The following is a 27,199-nucleotide window of genomic DNA, read 5'->3' as shown; positions in this document are numbered from 1 at the left end:
GCACAATGCTAAGCATACGGATGGTATCTGCGCATGTGCAAGGCATCGAACCTTAAAATTTCTATTAAATTTAAAGATATTTTCATATTAAATTTTATTTTAGGAAGTATGAAAATGGATGGAATTTGTATTAAATATAGAATAAGCACGGAGAAAAGTTATAAATAAAAATATATAAGAAAATGAATATAAAAATTATAAGTTCTGCTTCCAGACTCGAACACAAGACCACCAAAAAGAAAAGCAAACAAACATGCGACTCTATCCACCATTCCACGCATCCCTCGTACAACGTAGCAATCTTAGATTCTTAACAGCATAAAAAATGTTTCGGACGCGAAGGAAATCTGGATCGAAATGCACAAAGCTAAGCATACGGATGGTATCTGCGCGTGTGCAAGGCATCGACCCTTAAAATTTATATTAAATTTAAAGATATTTTCACATTAAATTTTATTTTAGGAAGTATGGAAAGGGATGGATTTTGTAGTAAATATAGTATAAGCACGGATAAAAGTTATATATAAAAATATATGAAATTAATGAATGAAAAAAATTATTCGTTTTGCTTCCAGGCTCGAACTCAAGACCACCAAAAAGAAGCGCAATCAACATTCGACTCTATCCATCAAGCCACTCATCCCTTGTACATCGTAGCAATCTTAGATTCTTAACACCATAAATAAAGTTTCGGATGTAAACTAAATCTGGATCGAAATGCACAATGCTTAGCATTCGGAGGATATCTGCGCATGTGCAAGACATCGACCCTTAAATTTGTGATTAAATTTAAAGATATTTTCATATTAAATTTTATTTTAGGAAGTATGAAAATGGATGGAATTTGTATTAAATATAGAATAAGCACGGAGAAAAGATATAAATAAAAATATATAAGAAAATGAGTATAAAAATTATAAGTTCTTCTTCCAGACTCGAACTCAAGACCACCAAAAAGAAGCGCAATCAACATGCAGCTCTATCCACCATTCCACGCATCCCTCGTACAACGTAGCAATCTTAGATTCTTAACACCATAAATAAATTTTCGGACGCGAAGGAAATCTGGATCGAAATGCACAATGCTAAGCATACGGATGGTAACTGCGCATGTGCAAGGCATCGAACCTTAAAATTTCTATTAAATTTAAAGATATTTTCATATTAAATTTTATTTTAGGAAGTATGAAAATGGATGGAATTTGTATTAAATATAGAATAAGCACGGAGAAAAGTTATAAATAAAAATATATAAGAAAATGAATATAAAAATTATAAGTTCTGCTTCCAGACTCGAACACGAGACCACCAAAAAGAAGAGCAAACAAACATGCGACTCTATCCACCATTCCACGCATCCCTCGTACGAAGTAGCAATCTTAGATTCTTAACACCATAAATAAATTTTCGGACGCGAAGGAAATCTGGATCGAAATGCACAATGCTAAGCATACGGATGGTATCTGCGCATGTGCAAGGCATCGAACCTTAAAATTTCTATTAAATTTAAAGATATTTTCATATTAAATTTTATTTTAGGAAGTATGAAAATGGATGGAATTTGTATTAAATATAGAATAAGCACGGAGAAAAGTTATAAATAAAAATATATACGAAAATGAATATAAAAATTATAAGTTCTGCTTCCAGACTCGAACTCAAGACCACCATAAAGAAGCGCAATCATCATGCGACTCTATCCATCAAGCCACTCATCCCTTGTACATCTTAGCAATCTTAGATTCTTAACACCATAAATAAAGTTTCGGACGCGAAGGAAATCTGGATCGAAATGCACAATGCTAAGCATACGGATGGTATCTGCGCATGTGCAAGGCATCGAACCTTAAAATTTCTATTAAATTTAAAGATATTTTCATATTAAATTTTATTTTAGGAAGTATGAAAATGGATGGAATTTGTATTAAATATAGAATAAGCACGGAGAAAAGTTATAAATAAAAATATATACGAAAATGAATATAAAAATTATAAGTTCTGCTTCCAGACTCGAACTCAAGACCACCATAAAGAAGCGCAATCATCATGCGACTCTATCCATCAAGCCACTCATCCCTTGTACATCTTAGCAATCTTAGATTCTTAACACCATAAATAAAGTTTCGGACGCGAAGGAAATCTGGATCGAAATGCACAAAGCTAAGCATACGGATGGTATCTGCGCGTGTGCAAGGCATCGACCCTTAAAATTTATATTAAATTTAAAGATATTTTCACATTAAATTTTATTTTAGGAAGTATGGAAAGGGATGGATTTTGTAGTAAATATAGTATAAGCACGGATAAAAGTTATATATAAAAATATATGAAATTAATGAATGAAAAAAATTATTCGTTTTGTTTCCAGGCTCGAACTCAAGACCACCAAAAAGAAGCCCAATCAACATGCGACTCTATCCATCAAGCCATTCATCCCTTGTACATCGTAGCAATCTTAGATTCTTAACACCATAAATAAAGTTTCGGATGTAAACTAAATCTGGATCGAAATGCACAATGCTTAGCATACGGATGATATCTGCGCATGTGCAAGACATCGACCCTTAAATTTGTGATTAAATTTAAAGATATTTTCATATTAAATTTTATTTTAGGAAGTATGAAAATGGATGGAATTTGTATTAAATATAGAATAAGCACGGAGAAAAGTTATAAATAAAAATATATAAGAAAATGAATATAAAAATTATAAGTTCTGCTTCCAGACTCGAACACCAGACCACCAAAAAGGAGAGCAAACAAACATGCGACACTATCCACCATTCCACGCATCCCTCGTACGACGTAGCAATCTTAAATTCTTAACACCATAAATAAATTTTCTAACGCGAAGGAAATCTGGATCGAAATGCACAATGCTAAGCATACGGATGGTATCTGCGCATGTGCAAGGCATCGAACCTTAAAATTTCTATAAAATTTAAAGATATTTTCATATTAAATTTTATTTTAGGAAGTATGAAAATGGATGGAATTTGTATTAAATATAGAATAAGCACGGAGAAAAGTTATAAATAAAAATATATAAGAAAATGAATATAAAAATTATAAGTTCTGCTTCCAGACTCGAACACGAGACCACCAAAAAGAAGAGCAAACAAACATGCGACTCTATCCACCATTCCACGCATCACTCGTACAACGTAGCAATCTTAGATTCTTAACACCATAAATAAATTTTCGGACTTGAAGGAAATCTGGATCGAAATGCACAATGCTAAGCATACGGATGGTATGTGCGCATGTGCAAGGCATCGAACCTTAAAATTTCTATTAAATTTAAAGATATTTTCATATTAAATTTTATTTAAGGATGTATGAAAATGGATGGAATTTGTATTAAATATAGAATAAGCACGGAGAAAAGTTATAAATAAAAATATATAAGAAAATGAATATAAAAATTATAAGTTCTGCTTCCAGACTCGAACACGAGACCACCAAAAAGAAGAGCAAACAAACATGCGACTCTATCCACCATTCCACGCATCCCTCGTACAACGTAGCAATCTTAGATTCTTAACACCATAAATAAATTTTCGGACGAAGGAAATCTGGATCGAAATGCACAATGCTAAGCATACGGATGGTATGTGCGCATGTGCAAGGCATCGAACCTTAAAATTTCTATTAAATTTAAAGATATTTTCATATTAAATTTTATTTTAGGAAGTATGAAAATGGATGGAATTTGTATTAAATATAGAATAAGCACGGAGAAAAGTTATAAATAAAAATATATAAGAAAATGAATATAAAAATTATAAGTTCTGCTTCCAGACTCGAACACCAGACCACCAAAAAGGAGAGCAAACAAACATGCGACACTATCCACCATTCCACGCATCCCTCGTACGACGTAGCAATCTTAAATTCTTAACACCATAAATAAATTTTCTAACGCGAAGGAAATCTGGATCGAAATGCACAATGCTAAGCATACGGATGGTATCTGCGCATGTGCAAGGCATCGAACCTTAAAATTTCTATAAAATTTAAAGATAATTTCATATTAAATTTTATTTTAGGAAGTATGAAAATGGATGGAATTTGTATTAAATATAGAATAAGCACGGAGAAAAGTTATAAATAAAAATATATAAGAAAATGAATATAAAAATTATAAGTTCTGCTTCCAGACTCGAACACGAGACCACCAAAAAGAAGAGCAAACAAACATGCGACTCTATCCACCATTCCACGCATCACTCGTACAACGTAGCAATCTTAGATTCTTAACACCATAAATAAATTTTCGGACTTGAAGGAAATCTGGATCGAAATGCACAATGCTAAGCATACGGATGGTATGTGCGCATGTGCAAGGCATCGAACCTTAAAATTTCTATTAAATTTAAAGATATTTTCATATTAAATTTTATTTTAGGAAGTATGAAAATGGATGGAATTTGTATTAAATATAGAATAAGAACGGAGAAAAGTTATAAATAAAAATATATACGAAAATGAATATAAAAATTATAAGTTCTGCTTCCAGACTCGAACACCAGACCACCAAAAAGAAGAGCAAACAAACATGCGACTCTATCCACCATTCCACGCATCCCTCGTACGACGTAGCAATCTTAGATTCTTAACACCATAAATAAATTTTCGGACGCGAAGGAAATCTGGATCGAAATGCACAATGCTAAGCATACGGATGGTATCTGCGCATGTGCAAGGCATCGAACCTTAAAATTTCTATAAAATTTAAAGATATTTTCATATTAAATTTTATTTTAGGATGTATGAAAATGGATGGAATTTGTATTAAATATAGAATAAGCACGGAGAAAAGTTATAAATAAAAATATATAAGAAAATGAATATAAAAATTATAAGTTCTGCTTCCAGACTCGAACACGAGACCACCAAAAAGAAGAGCAAACAAACATGCGACTCTATCCACCATTCCACGCATCCCTCGTATAACGTAGCAATCTTAGATTCTTAACACCATAAATAAATTTTCGGACGAAGGAAATCTGGATCGAAATGCACAATGCTAAGCATACGGATGGTATGTGCGCATGTGCAAGGCATCGAACCTTAAAATTTCTATTAAATTTAAAGATATTTTCATATTAAATTTTATTTTAGGAAGTATGAAAATGGATGGAATTTGTATTAAATATAGAATAAAAACGGAGAAAAGTTATAAATAAAAATATATACGAAAATGAATATAAAAATTATAAGTTCTGCTTCCAGACTCGAACACCAGACCACCAAAAAGAAGAGCAAACAAACATGCGACTCTATCCACCATTCCACGCATCCCTCGTACGACGTAGCAATCTTAGATTCTTAACACCATAAATAAATTTTCGGACGCGAAGGAAATCTGGATCGAAATGCACAATGCTAAGCATACGGATGGTATCTGCGCATGTGCAAGGCATCGAACCTTAAAATTTCTATAAAATTTAAAGATATTTTCATATTAAATTTTATTTTAGGATGTATGAAAATGGATGGAATTTGTATTAAATATAGAATAAGCACGGAGAAAAGATATAAATAAAAATATATAAGAAAATGAATATAAAAAATATAAGTTCTTCTTCCAGACTCGAACTCAAGACCACCAAAAAGAAGCGCATTCAACATGCGACTCTATCCATCAAGCCACTCATCCCTTGTACATCGTAGCAATATTAGATTCTTAACACCATAAATAAAGTTTCGGATGTAAACTAAATCTGGATCGAAATGCACAATGCTTAGCATACGGATGATATCTGCGCATGTGCAAGACATCGACCCTTAAATTTGTGATTAAATTTAAAGATATTTTCATATTAAATTTTATTTTAGGAAGTATGAAAATGGATGGAAATTGTATTAAATATAGAATAAGCACGGAGAAAAGTTATAAATAAAAATATATAAGAAAATGAATATAAAAATTATAAGTTCTGCTTCCAGACTCGAACACAAGACCACCAAAAAGAAAAGCAAACAAACATGCGACTCTATCCACCATTCCACGCATCCCTCGTTCAACGTAGCAAACTTAGATTCTTAACAGCATAAAAAATGTTTCGGACGCGAAGGAAATCTGGATCGAAATGCACAAAGCTAAGCATACGGATGGTATCTGCGCGTGTGCAAGGCATCGAACCTTAAAATTTCTATAAAATTTAAAGATATTTTCATATTAAATTTTATTTTAGGAAGTATGAAAATGGATGGAATTTGTATTAAATATAGAATAAGCACGGAGAAAAGTTATAAATAAAAATATATAAGAAAATGAATATAAAAATTATAAGTTCTGCTTCCAGACTCGAACACGAGACCACCAAAAAGAAGAGCAAACAAACATGCGACTCTATCCACCATTCCACGCATCACTCGTACAACGTAGCAATCTTAGATTCTTAACACCATAAATAAATTTTCGGACTTGAAGGAAATCTGGATCGAAATGCACAATGCTAAGCATACGGATGGTATGTGCGCATGTGCAAGGCATCGAACCTTAAAATTTCTATTAAATTTAAAGATATTTTCATATTAAATTTTTTTTAGGAAGTATGAAAATGGATGGAATTTGTATTAAATATAGAATAAGAACGGAGAAAAGTTATAAATAAAAATATATACGAAAATGAATATAAAAATTATAAGTTCTGCTTCCAGACTCGAACACCAGACCACCAAAAAGAAGAGCAAACAAACATGCGACTCTATCCACCATTCCACGCATCCCTCGTACGACGTAGCAATCTTAGATTCTTAACACCATAAATAAATTTTCGGACGCGAAGGAAATCTGGATCGAAATGCACAATGCTAAGCATACGGATGGTATCTGCGCATGTGCAAGGCATCGAACCTTAAAATTTCTATAAAATTTAAAGATATTTTCATATTAAATTTTATTTTAGGATGTATGAAAATGGATGGAATTTGTATTAAATATAGAATAAGCACGGAGAAAAGTTATAAATAAAAATATATAAGAAAATGAATATAAAAATTATAAGTTCTGCTTCCAGACTCGAACACGAGACCACCAAAAAGAAGAGCAAACAAACATGCGACTCTATCCACCATTCCACGCATCCCTCTTACAACGTAGCAATCTTAGATTCTTAACACCATAAATAAATTTTCGGACTCGAAGGAAATCTGGATCGAAATGCACAATGCTAAGCATACGGATGGTATGTGCGCATGTGCAAGGCATCGAACCTTAAAATTTCTATTAAATTTAAAGATATTTTCATATTAAATTTTATTTTAGGAAGTATGAAAATGGATGGAATTTGTATTAAATATAGAATAAGAACGGAGAAAAGTTATAAATAAAAATATATACGAAAATGAATATAAAAATTATAAGTTCTGCTTCCAGACTCGAACACGAGACCACCAAGAAGAAGAGCAAACAAACATGCGACTCTATCCACCATTCCACGCATCCCTCGTAAAACGTAGCAATCTTAGATTTTTAACAACATAAATAAATTTTCGGACGCGAAGGAAATCTGGATCGAAATGCACAATGCAAAGCATACGGATGGTATCTGCGCATGTGCAAGGCATCGAACCTTAAAATTTCTATTAAATTTAAAGATATTTTCATATTAAATTTTATTTTAGGAAGTATGGAAATGGATGGAATTTGTATTTAATATAGAATAAGCACGGAGAAAAGTTATAAATAAAAATATATAAGAAAATGAATATAAAAATTATAAGTTCTGCTTCCAGACTCGAACTCAAGACCACCAAAAAGAAACGCAATCAACATGCGACTCTATCCATCAAGCCACTCATCCCTTGTACATCGTAGCAATCTTAGATTCTTAACACCATAAATAAAGTTTCGGATGTAAACTAAATCTGGATCGAAATGCACAATGCTTAGCATACGGATGATATCTGCGCATGTGCAAGACATCGAACCTTAAAATTTCTATTAAATTTAAAGATATTTTAATATTAAATTTTATTTTAGGAAGTATGAAAATGGATGGAATTTGTATTAAATATAGAATAAGAAGGGAGAAAAGTTATAAATAAAAATATATACGAAAATGAATATAAAAATTATAAGTTCTGCTTCCAGACTCGAACTCAAGACCACCAAAAATAAGCGCAATCAACATGCGACTCTATCCATTAAGCCACTCATCCCTTGTACATCGTAGCAATCTTAGATTCTTAACACCATAAATAAAGTTTCGGATGTAAACTAAATCTGGATCGAAATGCACAATGCTTAGCATTCGGAGGATATCTGCGCATGTGCAAGACATCGACCCTTAAATTTGTGATTAAATTTAAAGATATTTTCATATTAAATTTTATTTTAGGAAGTATGAAAATGGATGGAATTTGTATTAAATATAGAATAAGCACGGAGAAAAGTTATAAATAAAAATATATAAGAAAATGAATATAAATATTATAAGTTCTGCTTCCAGACTCAAACACGAGACCACCAAAAAGCAAAGCAAACAAAGATGCAACTCTATCCACCATTCCACGCATCCCTCGTACAACGTAGCAATCTTAGATTCTTAACACCATAAATAAATTTTCGGACGCGAAGGAAATCTGGATCGAAATGCACAATGCTAAGCATACGGATGGTAACTGCGCATGTGCAAGGCATCGAACTTTAAAATTTCTATTAAATTTAAAGATATTTTCATATTAAATTTTATTTTAGGAAGTATGAAAATGGATGGAATTTGTATTAAATATAGAATAAGCACGGAGATAAGTTATATATAAAAATATATGAAATTAATGAATGAAAAAAATTATTCGTTTTGCTTCCAGGCTCAAACTCAAGACCACCAAAAAGAAGCGCAATCAACATGCCACTCTATCAATCAAGCCACTCATGCCTTGGACATCGTAGCAATCTTAGATTCTTAACACCATAAATAAAGTTTCGGATGTAAAGGAAATCTGGATCGAAATGCACATTGCTAAGCATACGGATGATATCTGCGCATGTGCAAGACATCGACCCTTAAATTTGTGATTAAATTTAAAGATATTTTCACATTAAATTTTATTTTAGGAAGTATGAAAATGGATGGAATTTGTATTAAATATAGAATAAGCACGGAGAAAAGTTATAAATAAAAATATATAAGAAAATGAATATAAAAATTATAAGTTCTGCTTCCAGACTTAAACACGAGACCACCAAAAAGAAAAGCAAACAAAGATGCAACTCTATCCACCATTCCACGCATCCCTCGTACAACGTAGCAATCTTAGATTCTTAACACCATAAATAAATTTTCGGACGCGAAGGAAATCTGGATCGAAATGCACAATGCTAAGCATACGGATGGTAACTGCGCATGTGCAAGGCATCGAACCTTAAAATTTCTTTCAAATTTAAAGATATTTTCATATTAAATTTTATTTTAGGAAGTATGAAAATGGATGGAATTTGTATTAAATATAGAATAAGCACGGAGAAAAGTTATAAATAAAAATATGCAAGGCATCGAACCTTAAAATTTCTATTAAATTTAAAGATATTTTCATATTAAATTTTATTTTAGGAAGTATGAAAATGGATGGAATTTGTATTAAATATAGAATAAGCACGGAGAAAAGTTATAAATAAAAATATATAAGAAAATGAATAAAGAAATTATAAGTTCTGCTTGCAGACTCGAACACGAGACCACCAAAAAGAAGAGCAAACAAACATGCGACTCTATCCACCATTCCACGCATCCCTCGTACAACGTAGCAATCTTAGATTCTTAACACCATAAATAAAGTTTCGGACGCGAAGGAAATCTGGATCGAAATGCACAATGCTAAGCATACGGATGGTATCTGCGCATGTGCAAGGCATCGAACCTTAAAATTTCTATAAAATTTAAAGATATTTTCATATTAAATTTTATTTTAGGAAGTATGAAAATGGATGGAATTTGTATTAAATATAGAATAAGAACGGAGAAAAGTTATAAATAAAAATATATACGAAAATGAATATAAAAATTATAAGTTCTGCTTCCAGACTCGAACACGAGACCACCAAGAAGAAGAGCAAACAAACATGCGACAATATCCACCATTCCACGCATCCCTCGTAAAACGTAGCAATCTTAGATTCTTAACAACATAAATAAATTTTCGGACGCGAAGGAAATCTGGATCGAAATGCACAATGCAAAGCATACGGATGGTATCTGCGCATGTGCAAGGCATCGAACCTTAAAATTTCTATTAAATTTAAAGATATTTTCATATTAAATTTTATTTTAGGAAGTATGGAAATGGATGGAATTTGTATTTAATATAGAATAAGCACGGAGAAAAGTTATAAATAAAAATATATAAGAAAATGAATATAAAAATTATAAGTTCTGCTTCCAGACTCGAACTCAAGACCACCAAAAATAAGCGCAATCAACATGCGACTCTATCCATTAAGCCACTCATCCCTTGTACATCGTAGCAATCTTAGATTCTTAACACCATAAATAAAGTTTCGGATGTAAACTAAATCTGGATCGAAATGCACAATGCTTAGCATACGGATGATATCTGCGCATGTGCAAGACATCGAACCTTAAAATTTCTATTAAATTTAAAGATATTTTAATATTAAATTTTATTTTAGGAAGTATGAAAATGGATGGAATTTGTATTAAATATAGAATAAGAAGGGAGAAAAGTTATAAATAAAAATATACACGAAAATGAATATAAAAATTATAAGTTCTGCTTCCAGACTCGAACTCAAGACCACCAAAAATAAGCGCAATCAACATGCGACTCTATCCATTAAGCCACTCATCCCTTGTACATCGTAGCAATCTTAGATTCTTAACACCATAAATAAAGTTTCGGATGTAAACTAAATCTGGATCGAAATGCACAATGCTTAGCATTCGGAGGATATCTGCGCATGTGCAAGACATCGACCCTTAAATTTGTGATTAAATTTAAAGATATTTTCATATTAAATTTTATTTTAGGAAGTATGAAAATGGATGGAATTTGTATTAAATATAGAATAAGCACGGAGAAAAGATATAAATAAAAATATATAAGAAAATGAATATAAAAATTATAAGTTCTTCTTCCAGACTCGAACTCAAGACCACCAAAAAGAAGCGCATTCAACATGCGACTCTATCCATCAAGCCACTCATCCCTTGTACATCGTAGCAATATTAGATTCTTAACACCATAAATAAAGTTTCGGATGTAAACTAAATCTGGATCGAAATGCACAATGCTTAGCATACGGATGATATCTGCGCATGTGCAAGACATCGACCCTTAAATTTGTGATTAAATTTAAAGATATTTTCATATTAAATTTTATTTTAGGAAGTATGAAAATGGATGGAATTTGTATTAAATATAGAATAAGCACGGAGAAAAGTTATAAATAAAAATATATAAGAAAATGAATATAAATATTATAAGTTCTGCTTCCAGACTCAAACACGAGACCACCAAAAAGCAAAGCAAACAAAGATGCAACTCTATCCACCATTCCACGCATCCCTCGTACAACGTAGCAATCTTAGATTCTTAACACCATAAATAAATTTTCGGACGCGAAGGAAATCTGGATCGAAATGCACAATGCTAAGCATACGGATGGTAACTGCGCATGTGCAAGGCATCGAACCTTAAAATTTCTATTAAATTTAAAGATATTTTCATATTAAATTTTATTTTAGGAAGTATGAAAATGGATGGAATTTGTATTAAATATAGAATAAGCACGGAGATAAGTTATATATAAAAATATATGAAATTAATGAATGAAAAAAATTATTCGTTTTGCTTCCAGGCTCAAACTCAAGACCACCAAAAAGAAGCGCAATCAACATGCCACTCTATCAATCAAGCCACTCATGCCTTGGACATCGTAGCAATCTTAGATTCTTAACACCATAAATAAAGTTTCGGATGTAAAGGAAATCTGGATCGAAATGCACATTGCTAAGCATACGGATGATATCTGCGCATGTGCAAGACATCGACCCTTAAATTTGTGATTAAATTTAAAGATATTTTCACATTAAATTTTATTTTAGGAAGTATGAAAATGGATGGAATTTGTATTAAATATAGAATAAGCACGGAGAAAAGTTATAAATAAAAATATATAAGAAAATGAATATAAAAATTATAAGTTCTGCTTCCAGACTTAAACACGAGACCACCAAAAAGAAAAGCAAACAAAGATGCAACTCTATCCACCATTCCACGCATCCCTTGTACATCGTAGCAATCTTAGATTCTTAACACCATAAATAAAGTTTCGGATGTAAACTAAATCTGGATCGAAATGCACAATGCTTAGCATACGGATGATATCTGCGCATGTGCAAGACATCGAACCTTAAAATTTCTATTAAATTTAAAGATATTTTAATATTAAATTTTATTTTAGGAAGTATGAAAATGGATGGAATTTGTATTAAATATAGAATAAGAAGGGAGAAAAGTTATAAATAAAAATATACACGAAAATGAATATAAAAATTATAAGTTCTGCTTCCAGACTCGAACTCAAGACCACCAAAAATAAGCGCAATCAACATGCGACTCTATCCATTAAGCCACTCATCCCTTGTACATCGTAGCAATCTTAGATTCTTAACACCATAAATAAAGTTTCGGATGTAAACTAAATCTGGATCGAAATGCACAATGCTTAGCATTCGGAGGATATCTGCGCATGTGCAAGACATCGACCCTTAAATTTGTGATTAAATTTAAAGATATTTTCATATTAAATTTTATTTTAGGAAGTATGAAAATGGATGGAATTTGTATTAAATATAGAATAAGCACGGAGAAAAGATATAAATAAAAATATATAAGAAAATGAATATAAAAATTATAAGTTCTTCTTCCAGACTCGAACTCAAGACCACCAAAAAGAAGCGCATTCAACATGCGACTCTATCCATCAAGCCACTCATCCCTTGTACATCGTAGCAATATTAGATTCTTAACACCATAAATAAAGTTTCGGATGTAAACTAAATCTGGATCGAAATGCACAATGCTTAGCATACGGATGATATCTGCGCATGTGCAAGACATCGACCCTTAAATTTGTGATTAAATTTAAAGATATTTTCATATTAAATTTTATTTTAGGAAGTATGAAAATGGATGGAATTTGTATTAAATATAGAATAAGCACGGAGAAAAGTTATAAATAAAAATATATAAGAAAATGAATATAAATATTATAAGTTCTGCTTCCAGACTCAAACACGAGACCACCAAAAAGCAAAGCAAACAAAGATGCAACTCTATCCACCATTCCACGCATCCCTCGTACAACGTAGCAATCTTAGATTCTTAACACCATAAATAAATTTTCGGACGCGAAGGAAATCTGGATCGAAATGCACAATGCTAAGCATACGGATGGTAACTGCGCATGTGCAAGGCATCGAACCTTAAAATTTCTATTAAATTTAAAGATATTTTCATATTAAATTTTATTTTAGGAAGTATGAAAATGGATGGAATTTGTATTAAATATAGAATAAGCACGGAGATAAGTTATATATAAAAATATATGAAATTAATGAATGAAAAAAATTATTCGTTTTGCTTCCAGGCTCAAACTCAAGACCACCAAAAAGAAGCGCAATCAACATGCCACTCTATCAATCAAGCCACTCATGCCTTGGACATCGTAGCAATCTTAGATTCTTAACACCATAAATAAAGTTTCGGATGTAAAGGAAATCTGGATCGAAATGCACATTGCTAAGCATACGGATGATATCTGCGCATGTGCAAGACATCGACCCTTAAATTTGTGATTAAATTTAAAGATATTTTCACATTAAATTTTATTTTAGGAAGTATGAAAATGGATGGAATTTGTATTAAATATAGAATAAGCACGGAGAAAAGTTATAAATAAAAATATATAAGAAAATGAATATAAAAATTATAAGTTCTGCTTCCAGACTTAAACACGAGACCACCAAAAAGAAAAGCAAACAAAGATGCAACTCTATCCACCATTCCACGCATCCCTCGTACAACGTAGCAATCTTAGATTCTTAACACCATAAATAAATTTTCGGACGCGAAGGAAATCTGGATCGAAATGCACAATGCTAAGCATACGGATGGTAACTGCGCATGTGCAAGGCATCGAACCTTAAAATTTCTATTAAATTTAAAGATATTTTCATATTAAATTTTATTTTAGGAAGTATGAAAATGGATGGAATTTGTATTAAATATAGAATAAGCACGGAGAAAAGTTATAAATAAAAATATGCAAGGCATCGAACCTTAAAATTTCTATTAAATTTAAAGATATTTTCATATTAAATTTTATTTTAGGAAGTATGAAAATGGATGGAATTTGTATTAAATATAGAATAAGCACGGAGAAAAGTTATAAATAAAAATATATAAGAAAATGAATAAAGAAATTATAAGTTCTGCTTGCAGACTCGAACACGAGACCACCAAAAAGAAGAGCAAACAAACATGCGACTCTATCCACCATTCCACGCATCCCTCCTACAACGTAGCAATCTTAGATTCTTAACACCATAAATAAAGTTTCGGACGCGAAGGAAATCTGGATCGAAATGCACAATGCTAAGCATACGGATGGTATCTGCGCATGTGCAAGGCATCGAACCTTAAAATTTCTATTAAATTTAAAGATATTTTCACATTAAATTTTATTTTAGGAAGTATGAAAATGGATGGAATTTGTATTAAATATAGAAAAAGCACGGAGAAAAGTTATAAATAATAATATATACGAAAATGAATATAAAAATTATAAGTTCTGCTTCCAGACTCGAACACGAGACCACCAAAATGAAGAGCAAACAAACATGCGACTCTATCCACCATTCCACGCATCCCTCGTACAACGTAGCAATCTTAGATTCTTAACACCATAAAAAATGTTTCGGACGCGAAGGAAATCTGGATCGAAATGCACAATGCTAAGCATACGGATGGTATCTGCGCATGTGCAAGGCATGGAACCTTAAAATTTATATTAAATTTAAAGATATTTTCACATTAAATTTTATTTTAGGAAGTATGGAAAGGGAGGGATTTTGTAGTAAATATAGTATAAGCACGGATAAAAGTTATATATAAAAATATATAAAATTAATGAATGAAAAAAATTTTTCGTTTTGCTTCCAGGCTCGAACTCAAGACCACCAAAAAGAAGCGCAATCAACATGCCACTCTATCAATCAAGCCACTCATCCCTTGTACATCATAGCAATCTTAGATTCTTAACATCATAAATAAAGTTTCGGATGTAAAGGAAATCTGGATCGAAATGCACAATGCTAAGCATACGGATGAGATCTGCGCATGTGCAAGACGTCGACCCTTAAATTTGTGATTAAATTTAAAGATATTTTCATATTAAATTTTATTTTAGGAAGTATGAAACTGGATGGAATTTGTATTAAATATAGAATAAGCACGGAGAAAAGTTATAAATAAAAATATATAAGAAAATGAATATAAAAATTATAAGTTCTGCTTCCAGACTCGAACATGAGACCACCAAAAAGAAGAGCAAACAAACATGCGACTCTATCCACCATTCCACGCATCCCTCGTACAACGCAGCAATCTTAGATTCTTAACACCATAAATAAAGTTTCGAACGCGAAGGAAATCTGGATCGAAATGCACAATGCTAAGCATACGGATGGTATCTGCGCATGTGCAAGGCATCGAACCTTAAAATTTCTATTAAATTTAAAGATATTTTCACATTAAATTTTATTTTAGGAAGTATGAAAATGGATGGAATTTGTATTAAATATAGAATAAGCACGGTGAAAAGTTATAAATAAAAATATATACGAAAATGAATATAAAAATTATAAGTTCTGCTTCCAGACTCGAACACGAGACCACCAAAAAGAAGAGCAAACAAACATGCGACTCTATCCACCAATCCACGCATCCCTCGTATAACGTAGCAATCTTAGATTCTTAACACCATAAAAAATGTTTCGGACGCGAAGGAACTCTGGATCGAAATGCACAATGCTAAGCATACGGATGGTATCTGCGCATGTGCAAGGCATCGAACCTTAAAATTTCTATTAAATTTAAAGATATTTTCATATTAAATTTTATTTTAGGAAGTATGAAAATGGATGGAATTTGTATTTAATATAGAATAAGCACGGAGAAAAGTTATAAATAAAAATATATAAGAAAATGAATATAAAAATTATAAGTTCTGCTTCCAGACTCGAACTCAAGACCACCAAAAAGAAACGCAATCAACATGCGACTCTATCCATCAAGCCACTCATCCCTTGTACATCGTAGCAATCTTAGATTCTTAACACCATAAATAAAGTTTCGGATGTAAACTAAATCTGGATCGAAATGCACAATGCTTAGCATACGGATGATATCTGCGCATGTGCAAGACATCGAACCTTAAAATTTCTATTAAATTTAAAGATATTTTAATATTAAATTTTATTTTAGGAAGTATGAAAATGGATGGAATTTGTATTAAATATAGAATAAGAAGGGAGAAAAGTTATAAATAAAAATATACACGAAAATGAATATAAAAATTATAAGTTCTGCTTCCAGACTCGAACTCAAGACCACCAAAAATAAGCGCAATCAACATGCGACTCTATCCATTAAGCCACTCATCCCTTGTACATCGTAGCAATCTTAGATTCTTAACACCATAAATAAAGTTTCGGATGTAAACTAAATCTGGATCGAAATGCACAATGCTTAGCATTCGGAGGATATCTGCGCATGTGCAAGACATCGACCCTTAAATTTGTGATTAAATTTAAAGATATTTTCATATTAAATTTTATTTTAGGAAGTATGAAAATGGATGGAATTTGTATTAAATATAGAATAAGCACGGAGAAAAGATATAAATAAAAATATATAAGAAAATGAATATAAAAATTATAAGTTCTTCTTCCAGACTCGAACTCAAGACCACCAAAAAGAAGCGCATTCAACATGCGACTCTATCCATCAAGCCACTCATCCCTTGTACATCGTAGCAATATTAGATTCTTAACACCATAAATAAAGTTTCGGATGTAAACTAAATCTGGATCGAAATGCACAATGCTTAGCATACGGATGATATCTGCGCATGTGCAAGACATCGACCCTTAAATTTGTGATTAAATTTAAAGATATTTTCATATTAAATTTTATTTTAGGAAGTATGAAAATGGATGGAATTTGTATTAAATATAGAATAAGCACGGAGAAAAGTTATAAATAAAAATATATAAGAAAATGAATATAAATATTATAAGTTCTGCTTCCAGACTCAAACACGAGACCACCAAAAAGCAAAGCAAACAAAGATGCAACTCTATCCACCATTCCACGCATCCCTCGTACAACGTAGCAATCTTAGATTCTTAACACCATAAATAAATTTTCGGACGCGAAGGAAATCTGGATCGAAATGCACAATGCTAAGCATACGGATGGTAACTGCGCATGTGCAAGGCATCGAACCTTAAAATTTCTATTAAATTTAAAGATATTTTCATATTAAATTTTATTTTAGGAAGTATGAAAATGGATGGAATTTGTATTAAATATAGAATAAGCACGGAGATAAGTTATATATAAAAATATATGAAATTAATGAATGAAAAAAATTATTCGTTTTGCTTCCAGGCTCAAACTCAAGACCACCAAAAAGAAGCGCAATCAACATGCCACTCTATCAATCAAGCCACTCATGCCTTGGACATCGTAGCAATCTTAGATTCTTAACACCATAAATAAAGTTTCGGATGTAAAGGAAATCTGGATCGAAATGCACATTGCTAAGCATACGGATGATATCTGCGCATGTGCAAGACATCGACCCTTAAATTTGTGATTAAATTTAAAGATATTTTCACATTAAATTTTATTTTAGGAAGTATGAAAATGGATGGAATTTGTATTAAATATAGAATAAGCACGGAGAAAAGTTATAAATAAAAATATATAAGAAAATGAATATAAAAATTATAAGTTCTGCTTCCAGACTTAAACACGAGACCACCAAAAAGAAAAGCAAACAAAGATGCAACTCTATCCACCATTCCACGCATCCCTTGTACATCGTAGCAATCTTAGATTCTTAACACCATAAATAAAGTTTCGGATGTAAACTAAATCTGGATCGAAATGCACAATGCTTAGCATACGGATGATATCTGCGCATGTGCAAGACATCGAACCTTAAAATTTCTATTAAATTTAAAGATATTTTAATATTAAATTTTATTTTAGGAAGTATGAAAATGGATGGAATTTGTATTAAATATAGAATAAGAAGGGAGAAAAGTTATAAATAAAAATATACACGAAAATGAATATAAAAATTATAAGTTCTGCTTCCAGACTCGAACTCAAGACCACCAAAAATAAGCGCAATCAACATGCGACTCTATCCATTAAGCCACTCATCCCTTGTACATCGTAGCAATCTTAGATTCTTAACACCATAAATAAAGTTTCGGATGTAAACTAAATCTGGATCGAAATGCACAATGCTTAGCATTCGGAGGATATCTGCGCATGTGCAAGACATCGACCCTTAAATTTGTGATTAAATTTAAAGATATTTTCATATTAAATTTTATTTTAGGAAGTATGAAAATGGATGGAATTTGTATTAAATATAGAATAAGCACGGAGAAAAGATATAAATAAAAATATATAAGAAAATGAATATAAAAATTATAAGTTCTTCTTCCAGACTCGAACTCAAGACCACCAAAAAGAAGCGCATTCAACATGCGACTCTATCCATCAAGCCACTCATCCCTTGTACATCGTAGCAATATTAGATTCTTAACACCATAAATAAAGTTTCGGATGTAAACTAAATCTGGATCGAAATGCACAATGCTTAGCATACGGATGATATCTGCGCATGTGCAAGACATCGACCCTTAAATTTGTGATTAAATTTAAAGATATTTTCATATTAAATTTTATTTTAGGAAGTATGAAAATGGATGGAATTTGTATTAAATATAGAATAAGCACGGAGAAAAGTTATAAATAAAAATATATAAGAAAATGAATATAAATATTATAAGTTCTGCTTCCAGACTCAAACACGAGACCACCAAAAAGCAAAGCAAACAAAGATGCAACTCTATCCACCATTCCACGCATCCCTCGTACAACGTAGCAATCTTAGATTCTTAACACCATAAATAAATTTTCGGACGCGAAGGAAATCTGGATCGAAATGCACAATGCTAAGCATACGGATGGTAACTGCGCATGTGCAAGGCATCGAACCTTAAAATTTCTATTAAATTTAAAGATATTTTCATATTAAATTTTATTTTAGGAAGTATGAAAATGGATGGAATTTGTATTAAATATAGAATAAGCACGGAGATAAGTTATATATAAAAATATATGAAATTAATGAATGAAAAAAATTATTCGTTTTGCTTCCAGGCTCAAACTCAAGACCACCAAAAAGAAGCGCAATCAACATGCCACTCTATCAATCAAGCCACTCATGCCTTGGACATCGTAGCAATCTTAGATTCTTAACACCATAAATAAAGTTTCGGATGTAAAGGAAATCTGGATCGAAATGCACATTGCTAAGCATACGGATGATATCTGCGCATGTGCAAGACATCGACCCTTAAATTTGTGATTAAATTTAAAGATATTTTCACATTAAATTTTATTTTAGGAAGTATGAAAATGGATGGAATTTGTATTAAATATAGAATAAGCACGGAGAAAAGTTATAAATAAAAATATATAAGAAAATGAATATAAAAATTATAAGTTCTGCTTCCAGACTTAAACACGAGACCACCAAAAAGAAAAGCAAACAAAGATGCAACTCTATCCACCATTCCACGCATCCCTCGTACAACGTAGCAATCTTAGATTCTTAACACCATAAATAAATTTTCGGACGCGAAGGAAATCTGGATCGAAATGCACAATGCTAAGCATACGGATGGTAACTGCGCATGTGCAAGGCATCGAACCTTAAAATTTCTATTAAATTTAAAGATATTTTCATATTAAATTTTATTTTAGGAAGTATGAAAATGGATGGAATTTGTATTAAATATAGAATAAGCACGGAGAAAAGTTATAAATAAAAATATGCAAGGCATCGAACCTTAAAATTTCTATTAAATTTAAAGATATTTTCATATTAAATTTTATTTTAGGAAGTATGAAAATGGATGGAATTTGTATTAAATATAGAATAAGCACGGAGAAAAGTTATAAATAAAAATATATAAGAAAATGAATAAAGAAATTATAAGTTCTGCTTGCAGACTCGAACACGAGACCACCAAAAAGAAGAGCAAACAAACATGCGACTCTATCCACCATTCCACGCATCCCTCCTACAACGTAGCAATCTTAGATTCTTAACACCATAAATAAAGTTTCGGACGCGAAGGAAATCTGGATCGAAATGCACAATGCTAAGCATACGGATGGTATCTGCGCATGTGCAAGGCATCGAACCTTAAAATTTCTATTAAATTTAAAGATATTTTCACATTAAATTTTATTTTAGGAAGTATGAAAATGGATGGAATTTGTATTAAATATAGAAAAAGCACGGAGAAAAGTTATAAATAATAATATATACGAAAATGAATATAAAAATTATAAGTTCTGCTTCCAGACTCGAACACGAGACCACCAAAATGAAGAGCAAACAAACATGCGACTCTATCCACCATTCCACGCATCCCTCGTACAACGTAGCAATCTTAGATTCTTAACACCATAAAAAATGTTTCGGACGCGAAGGAAATCTGGATCGAAATGCACAATGCTAAGCATACGGATGGTATCTGCGCATGTGCAAGGCATGGAACCTTAAAATTTATATTAAATTTAAAGATATTTTCACATTAAATTTTATTTTAGGAAGTATGGAAAGGGAGGGATTTTGTAGTAAATATAGTATAAGCACGGATAAAAGTTATATATAAAAATATATAAAATTAATGAATGAAAAAAATTTTTCGTTTTGCTTCCAGGCTCGAACTCAAGACCACCAAAAAGAAGCGCAATCAACATGCCACTCTATCAATCAAGCCACTCATCCCTTGTACATCATAGCAATCTTAGATTCTTAACATCATAAATAAAGTTTCGGATGTAAAGGAAATCTGGATCGAAATGCACAATGCTAAGCATACGGATGAGATCTGCGCATGTGCAAGACGTCGACCCTTAAATTTGTGATTAAATTTAAAGATATTTTCATATTAAATTTTATTTTAGGAAGTATGAAACTGGATGGAATTTGTATTAAATATAGAATAAGCACGGAGAAAAGTTATAAATAAAAATATATAAGAAAATGAATATAAAAATTATAAGTTCTGCTTCCAGACTCGAACATGAGACCACCAAAAAGAAGAGCAAACAAACATGCGACTCTATCCACCATTCCACGCATCCCTCGTACAACGCAGCAATCTTAGATTCTTAACACCATAAATAAAGTTTCGAACGCGAAGGAAATCTGGATCGAAATGCACAATGCTAAGCATACGGATGGTATCTGCGCATGTGCAAGGCATCGAACCTTAAAATTTCTATTAAATTTAAAGATATTTTCACATTAAATTTTATTTTAGGAAGTATGAAAATGGATGGAATTTGTATTAAATATAGAATAAGAACGGAGAAAAGTTATAAATAAAAATATATACGAAAATGAATATAAAAATTATAAGTTCTGCTTCCAGACTCGAACACCAGACCACCAAAAAGAAGAGCAAACAAAAATGCGACTCTATCCACCATTCCACGCATCCCTCGTACGACGTAGCAATCTTAGATTCTTAACACCATAAATAAATTTTCGGACGCGAAGGAAATCTGGATCGAAATGCACAATGCTAAGCATACGGATGATATCTGCGCATGTGCAAGACGTCGACCCTTAAATTTCTATTAAATTTCAAGATATTTTCATATTAAATTTTATTTTAGGAAGTATGAAAATGGATGGAATTTGTATTAAATATAGAATAAGCACGGAGAAAAGTTATAAATAAAAATATATAAGAAAATGAATATAAAAATTATAAGTTCTGCTTCCAGACTCGAACACGAGACCACCAAAAAGAAGATCAAACAAACATGCTACTCTATCCACCATTCCACGCATCCCTCGTACAACGTAGCAATCTTAGATTCTTAACACCATAAATAAAGTTTCGGACGCGAAGGAAATCTGGATCGAAATGCACAATGCTAAGCATACGGATGGTATCTGCGCATGTGCAAGGCATCGAACCTTAAAATTTATATTAAATTTAAAGATATTTTCCCATTAAATTTTATTTTAGGAAGTATGGAAAGGGAGGGATTTTGTAGTAAATATAGTATAAGCACGGATAAAAGTTATATATAAAAATATATGAAATTAATGAATGAAAAAAATTATTCGTTTTGCTTCCAGGCTCGAACTCAAGACCACCAAAAAGAAGCGCAATCAACATGCCACTCTATCAATCAAGCCACTCATCCCTTGTACATCGTAGCAATCTTAGATTCTTAACACTATAAATAAAGTTTCGGATGTAAACTAAATCTGGATCGAAATGCACAATGCTAAGCATACGGATGGTATGTGCGCATGTGCAAGGCATCGAACCTTAAAATTTCTATTAAATTTAAAGATATTTTCATATTAAATTTTATTTTAGGAAGTATGAAAATGGATGGAATTTGTATTAAATATAGAATAAGCACGGAGAAAAGTTATAAATAAAAATATATACGAAAATGAATATAAAAATTATAAGTTCTGCTTCCAGACTCGAACTCAAGACCACCAAAAAGAAGCGCAATCAACATGCGACTCTATCCATCAAGCCACTCATCCCTTGTACATCGAAGCAATCTTAGATTCTTAACACCATAAATAAAGTTTCGGATGTAAAGGAAATCTGGATCGAAATGCACAATGCTAAGCATACGGATGATATCTGCGCATGTGCAAGACGTCGACCCTTAAATTTGTGATTAAATTTAAAGATATTTTCATATTAAATTTTATTTTAGGAAGTATGAAACTGGATGGAATTTGTATTAAATATAGAATAAGCACGGAGAAAAGTTATAAATAAAAATATATACGAAAATGAATATAAAAATTATAAGTTCTGCTTCCAGACTCGAACACGAGACCACCAAAAAGAAGAGCAAACAAACATGCGACTCTATCCACCATTCCACGCATCCTTCGTACAACGTAGCAATCTTAGATTCTTAACACCATAAAAAATGTTTCGGACGCGAAGGAAATCTGGATCGAAATGCACAATGCTAAGCATACGGATGGTATCTGCGCATGTGCAAGGCATCGAACCTTAAAATTTATATTAAATTTAAAGATATTTTCACATTAAATTTTATTTTAGGAAGTATGGAAAGGGAGGGATTTTGTAGTAAATATAGTATAAGCACGGATAAAAGTTATATATAAAAATATATAAAATTAATGAATGAAAAAAATTATTCGTTTTGCTTCCAGGCTCGAACTCAAGACCACCAAAAAGAAGCGCAATCAACATTCCACTCTATCAATCAAGCCACTCATCCCTTGTACATCGTAGCAATCTTAGATTCTTAACACCATAAATAAAGTTTCGTATGTAAAGGAAATCTGGATCGAAATGCACAATGCTAAGCATACGGATGATATCTGCGCATGTGCAAGACGTCGACCCTTAAATTTGTGATTAAATTTAAAGATATTTTCATATTAAATTTTATTTTAGGAATTATGAAACTGGATGGAATTTGTATTAAATATAGAATAAGCACGGAGAAAAGTTATAAATAAAAATATATAAGAAAATGAATATAAAAATTATAAGTTCTGCTTCCAGACTCGAACACGAGACCACCAAAAAGAAGAGCAAACAAACATGCGACTCTATCCACCATTCCACGCATCCCTCGTACCACGCAGCAATCTTAGATTCTTAACACCATAAATAAAGTTTCGGACGCGAAGGAAATCTGGATCGAAATGCACAATGCTAAGCATACGGATGGTATCTACGCATCCCCTCAGGGGCCCACCTTCTTTAGGTGGGTACGGGTGTCCCAATCCCGAGGTACCCAGGGATCTTTACTCCCTTTATGTTTACTCTACACTGCGCCTTCTGCTGTCTCCTTTGTTCTTCTTTCCCTCGAGGGTAGACGAGGGAGCTCTCCATGAGAAGCTGTCGCCGCTCTGTTTGCTTCCTGCTTCTCATGGACAGCAAATACCCCCACGTGTTTGCCGTGCGTGGCGACCCATAAGACGGGCGGTGCACTGTGGTGTATGAATCGGCCGGTAGCTAGCAACCTGAGTTACTAGTCTGCTAGGGATCAAGCGAAGGGGTTACTCCTTGGGCTTGGCGTTAAGGGTGGTCACTGTCCCCGGGGGTAACTCCGAGCGTATAGGTTCCGGCTAGCGCTAGGGTAAGCGCCGAGGCTGGGAATGGCCAGAGCCGGTGGCTGCCTTCCCTTGTTGGACTCCATGGTGGGTGGTGCCGTCGGGGCCCGAAGCCCTATCAATATCGTATGGGGAAAAAAAACCGTTCTCCCTTCAGTGGGCGTCAAATGTTACCAAATCAAATCCAAACCATTTCACATTTTGACACATTTTTCATCATAAAAAGAGTTTCTGAATCTAAAGATACTTTTCACTCTGTATCACCATTTCTTGTGCAAAAAGCCATAGTAGCAACCGTTGGTGATGTTGCAGGTATACGCAAAATGCGTTCTGGTGACTTGCTCATAGAAGTTAATTCTAAAAAGCAAGCCCAGCAAGTAACCAAACTAAAAGCCTTAGCTACAATACCTGTTACTGTTTCCCCTCACTCTTCCTTAAATTACTCGAAAGGCGTCATAACCTGTGGAGAGCTGTACAATGTTTCTCTTGAAGAAATATCTAAAGGATTTCAACAGCAAGGAGTAACTCATGTACGCCGCATAACCATTCGGCGGGATGGGCAACTCATTAATACGAAACACCTCATCCTCACATTTCATTCACCTAAACTGCCTGAATTTGTATATGCCGGCTACTTGAAATTACCTGTTCGAGCCTATATTCCTAATCCCTTGAGATGTTTCCAATGCCAACGTTTCGGTCACTCCAAAGCTAATTGCCGAGGGACAGTAACTTGTGCCCGATGTGCTGAAAAAGGTCATGAAAGCCAGGAGTGCACTGCGCCAGAAAAGTGCGTCAATTGTGGTGAAGATCATGCTTCCTATTCGAGACTTTGCAAACGTTGGACACTCGAGAAACAAATAACCACTCTCAAATTCAAAGAAAATATAACTTATCCTGAAGCTAGACGTAAAATTCTAGCTCAAACACCTACGCCTGGTTTAACTTATGCTTCTGTGGTACAGAAACAGTTTTGTGTAAATTGTTCTTGTCCAAATTGTGTTAAATCTGTTACCCACACAAAAACACTTGAAAAGTCAAGTGATTCAGAAACAGAGCATTCCACAAACAATGAAATTGAATTATTGAAACCTGATAAACCTAAAAGAAACAAATCAAAATCTGGAAAGCATTTAAAATTACAACTTTCAAAACGTGGTCTTTCTCCACAGGAAATTAGAACAAAACTCAGAAAATCAACCTTGCGCAATTCGGTTGCTTTGGGACTTGCAAATCAAGGTGCAGTCCACAAAGACCTAACATCCATTTTTGGTGGCACATCCAAAAGTGCTGACCTAATCGCACTTCATCCATCTGAAGAAGAGGATGAACTTAAAATGAGTTGCGATATTTCGCAACTTCCCAACACTGTTTCCAATCCTTCACTTGAAGCAAAAGTTTCGTAATGGGTACCTTCGTTTCATGGAATTGTCGTGGCCTTCGGTCCAAATTAAATGACATCAAGACCATCCTTAACAATTTTCATCCTATCTGTTTTGGTGTTCAGGAGACATTCTTGACACCTAGTATCCCCATCAAAATACGCGGTTATAACTGTACTCGTAAAGATGCAGAAACAGCATCTCATCCTTCTGGTGGAGTTTGTATTTTCACGTCGAATTTATATCCGAGCACACCTCTCCTATTACATACTTCTCTGCAGGCTGTGGCTGTTCAAGTTCATACTCGAATTTTGGTCACAGTCTGCTGCATTTACTTACCGCCTCATGATGTCATTCGTCAACAAGATCTTGATAAACTTGTGGACCAACTGCCTGCACCATTTATTATTTTTGGCGATTTTAACGGCCATAGTACGTTGTGGGGTTCGGAGAATACAAATTCTCGTGGGCAACAGATAGAACAGTTTATTTCTAATAATTGTCTCTGTTTGCTCAATAATGAAGAGAAGACGTACTTCCATGAACCCACACGTAGCTTCCATAGCCTTGATCTAGCCATGTGTTCTCCTGAACTTTTGCCGGTGTTGAACTTTGCAGTTAGCAAAGATTTACATAATAGTGATCATTTCCCTATTATTGTCTCCCATGCTGATAGCGGCGGTGCGACTCTCCGTCCTCCGCGTTTTCTATTCCAGCGGGCAGACTGGGATACTTTCACGCAATTGGCAGATATAACTGAGACCATGATCAGTACTTATGATATCACGGAAGCAATGCAACTTGTTATTGACGCCATATTAAACGCCGCAAATGCCACCATTCCAAAGACCTCCCCACGTCTCAGAAAATTTCGCAGGCCGTGGTGGAATGAGGCTTGTCGCGACAGCCACAAGCAGCAAAAAAAATTATGGAACATCTTTCGGAGGTACCCGACAACTGAAAATCTCATTGCTTTTAAAAGAGCCAAAGCGCTAGCTCGTCGCGTTCGTCGTCAGAGTCAGAGGGACTCCTGGATTAAATTTGTATCGTCCATTACATCATCGACCTCCAGCAAACAGTTGTGGAAAAAAGTAAAGGCTGCGAATGGTATTTATTGTGAATCTTCCATTCCTGTTTTAAATACAGGAAGTGGGATACATTCGGCTCCATTAGAAGTAGCCAATATCCTGGGCCAAGCATTTGCACAAGTTTCCGCAATAGAATCTTATAGTCCGGAGTTTCTGGCGATTAAGAATCCCGCGGAACAGTTGCCTCTGCTTTTTAATGACCATCGCAAGTATTCATATAACTGTAA

General features: G+C 33.2%; 1 protein-coding gene across 1 annotated transcript; it reads left to right on the top strand.

Annotated features, from left to right (window-relative positions):
- Positions 1 to 24,825: 24,825 nt before the first annotated feature.
- On the top strand, positions 24,826 to 25,908 carry LOC129959836 (uncharacterized). Its single transcript, XM_056072730.1, has 2 exons — positions 24,826 to 25,461; positions 25,675 to 25,908. The coding sequence occupies exons 1-2, from the start codon at positions 24,826 to 24,828 to the stop codon at positions 25,906 to 25,908; spliced, it is 870 nt and encodes a 289-aa protein (XP_055928705.1).
- The last annotated feature ends 1,291 nt before the right edge of the window (positions 25,909 to 27,199 follow it).

Source organism: Argiope bruennichi, chromosome X2, assembly GCF_947563725.1.
Source record: "Argiope bruennichi chromosome X2, qqArgBrue1.1, whole genome shotgun sequence".
Lineage (NCBI taxonomy): Eukaryota > Metazoa > Arthropoda > Arachnida > Araneae > Araneidae > Argiope > Argiope bruennichi.
Note: the sequence above shows the minus strand (reverse complement) of the source record. Positions and strands in the feature narration are given on the sequence as shown.

Excerpts from the sequence above, each read along its gene's own strand:
- LOC129959836 (XM_056072730.1), top strand. The coding sequence starts at position 24,826 with ATGCGTTCTGGTGACTTGCTCATAGAAGTTAATTCTAAAAAGCAAGCC. Across the intron at positions 25,462-25,674 it reads GTTTAACTTATGCTTCTGTG|GAAATTAGAACAAAACTCAG; the intron begins GTACAGAAACAG and ends CTTTCTCCACAG.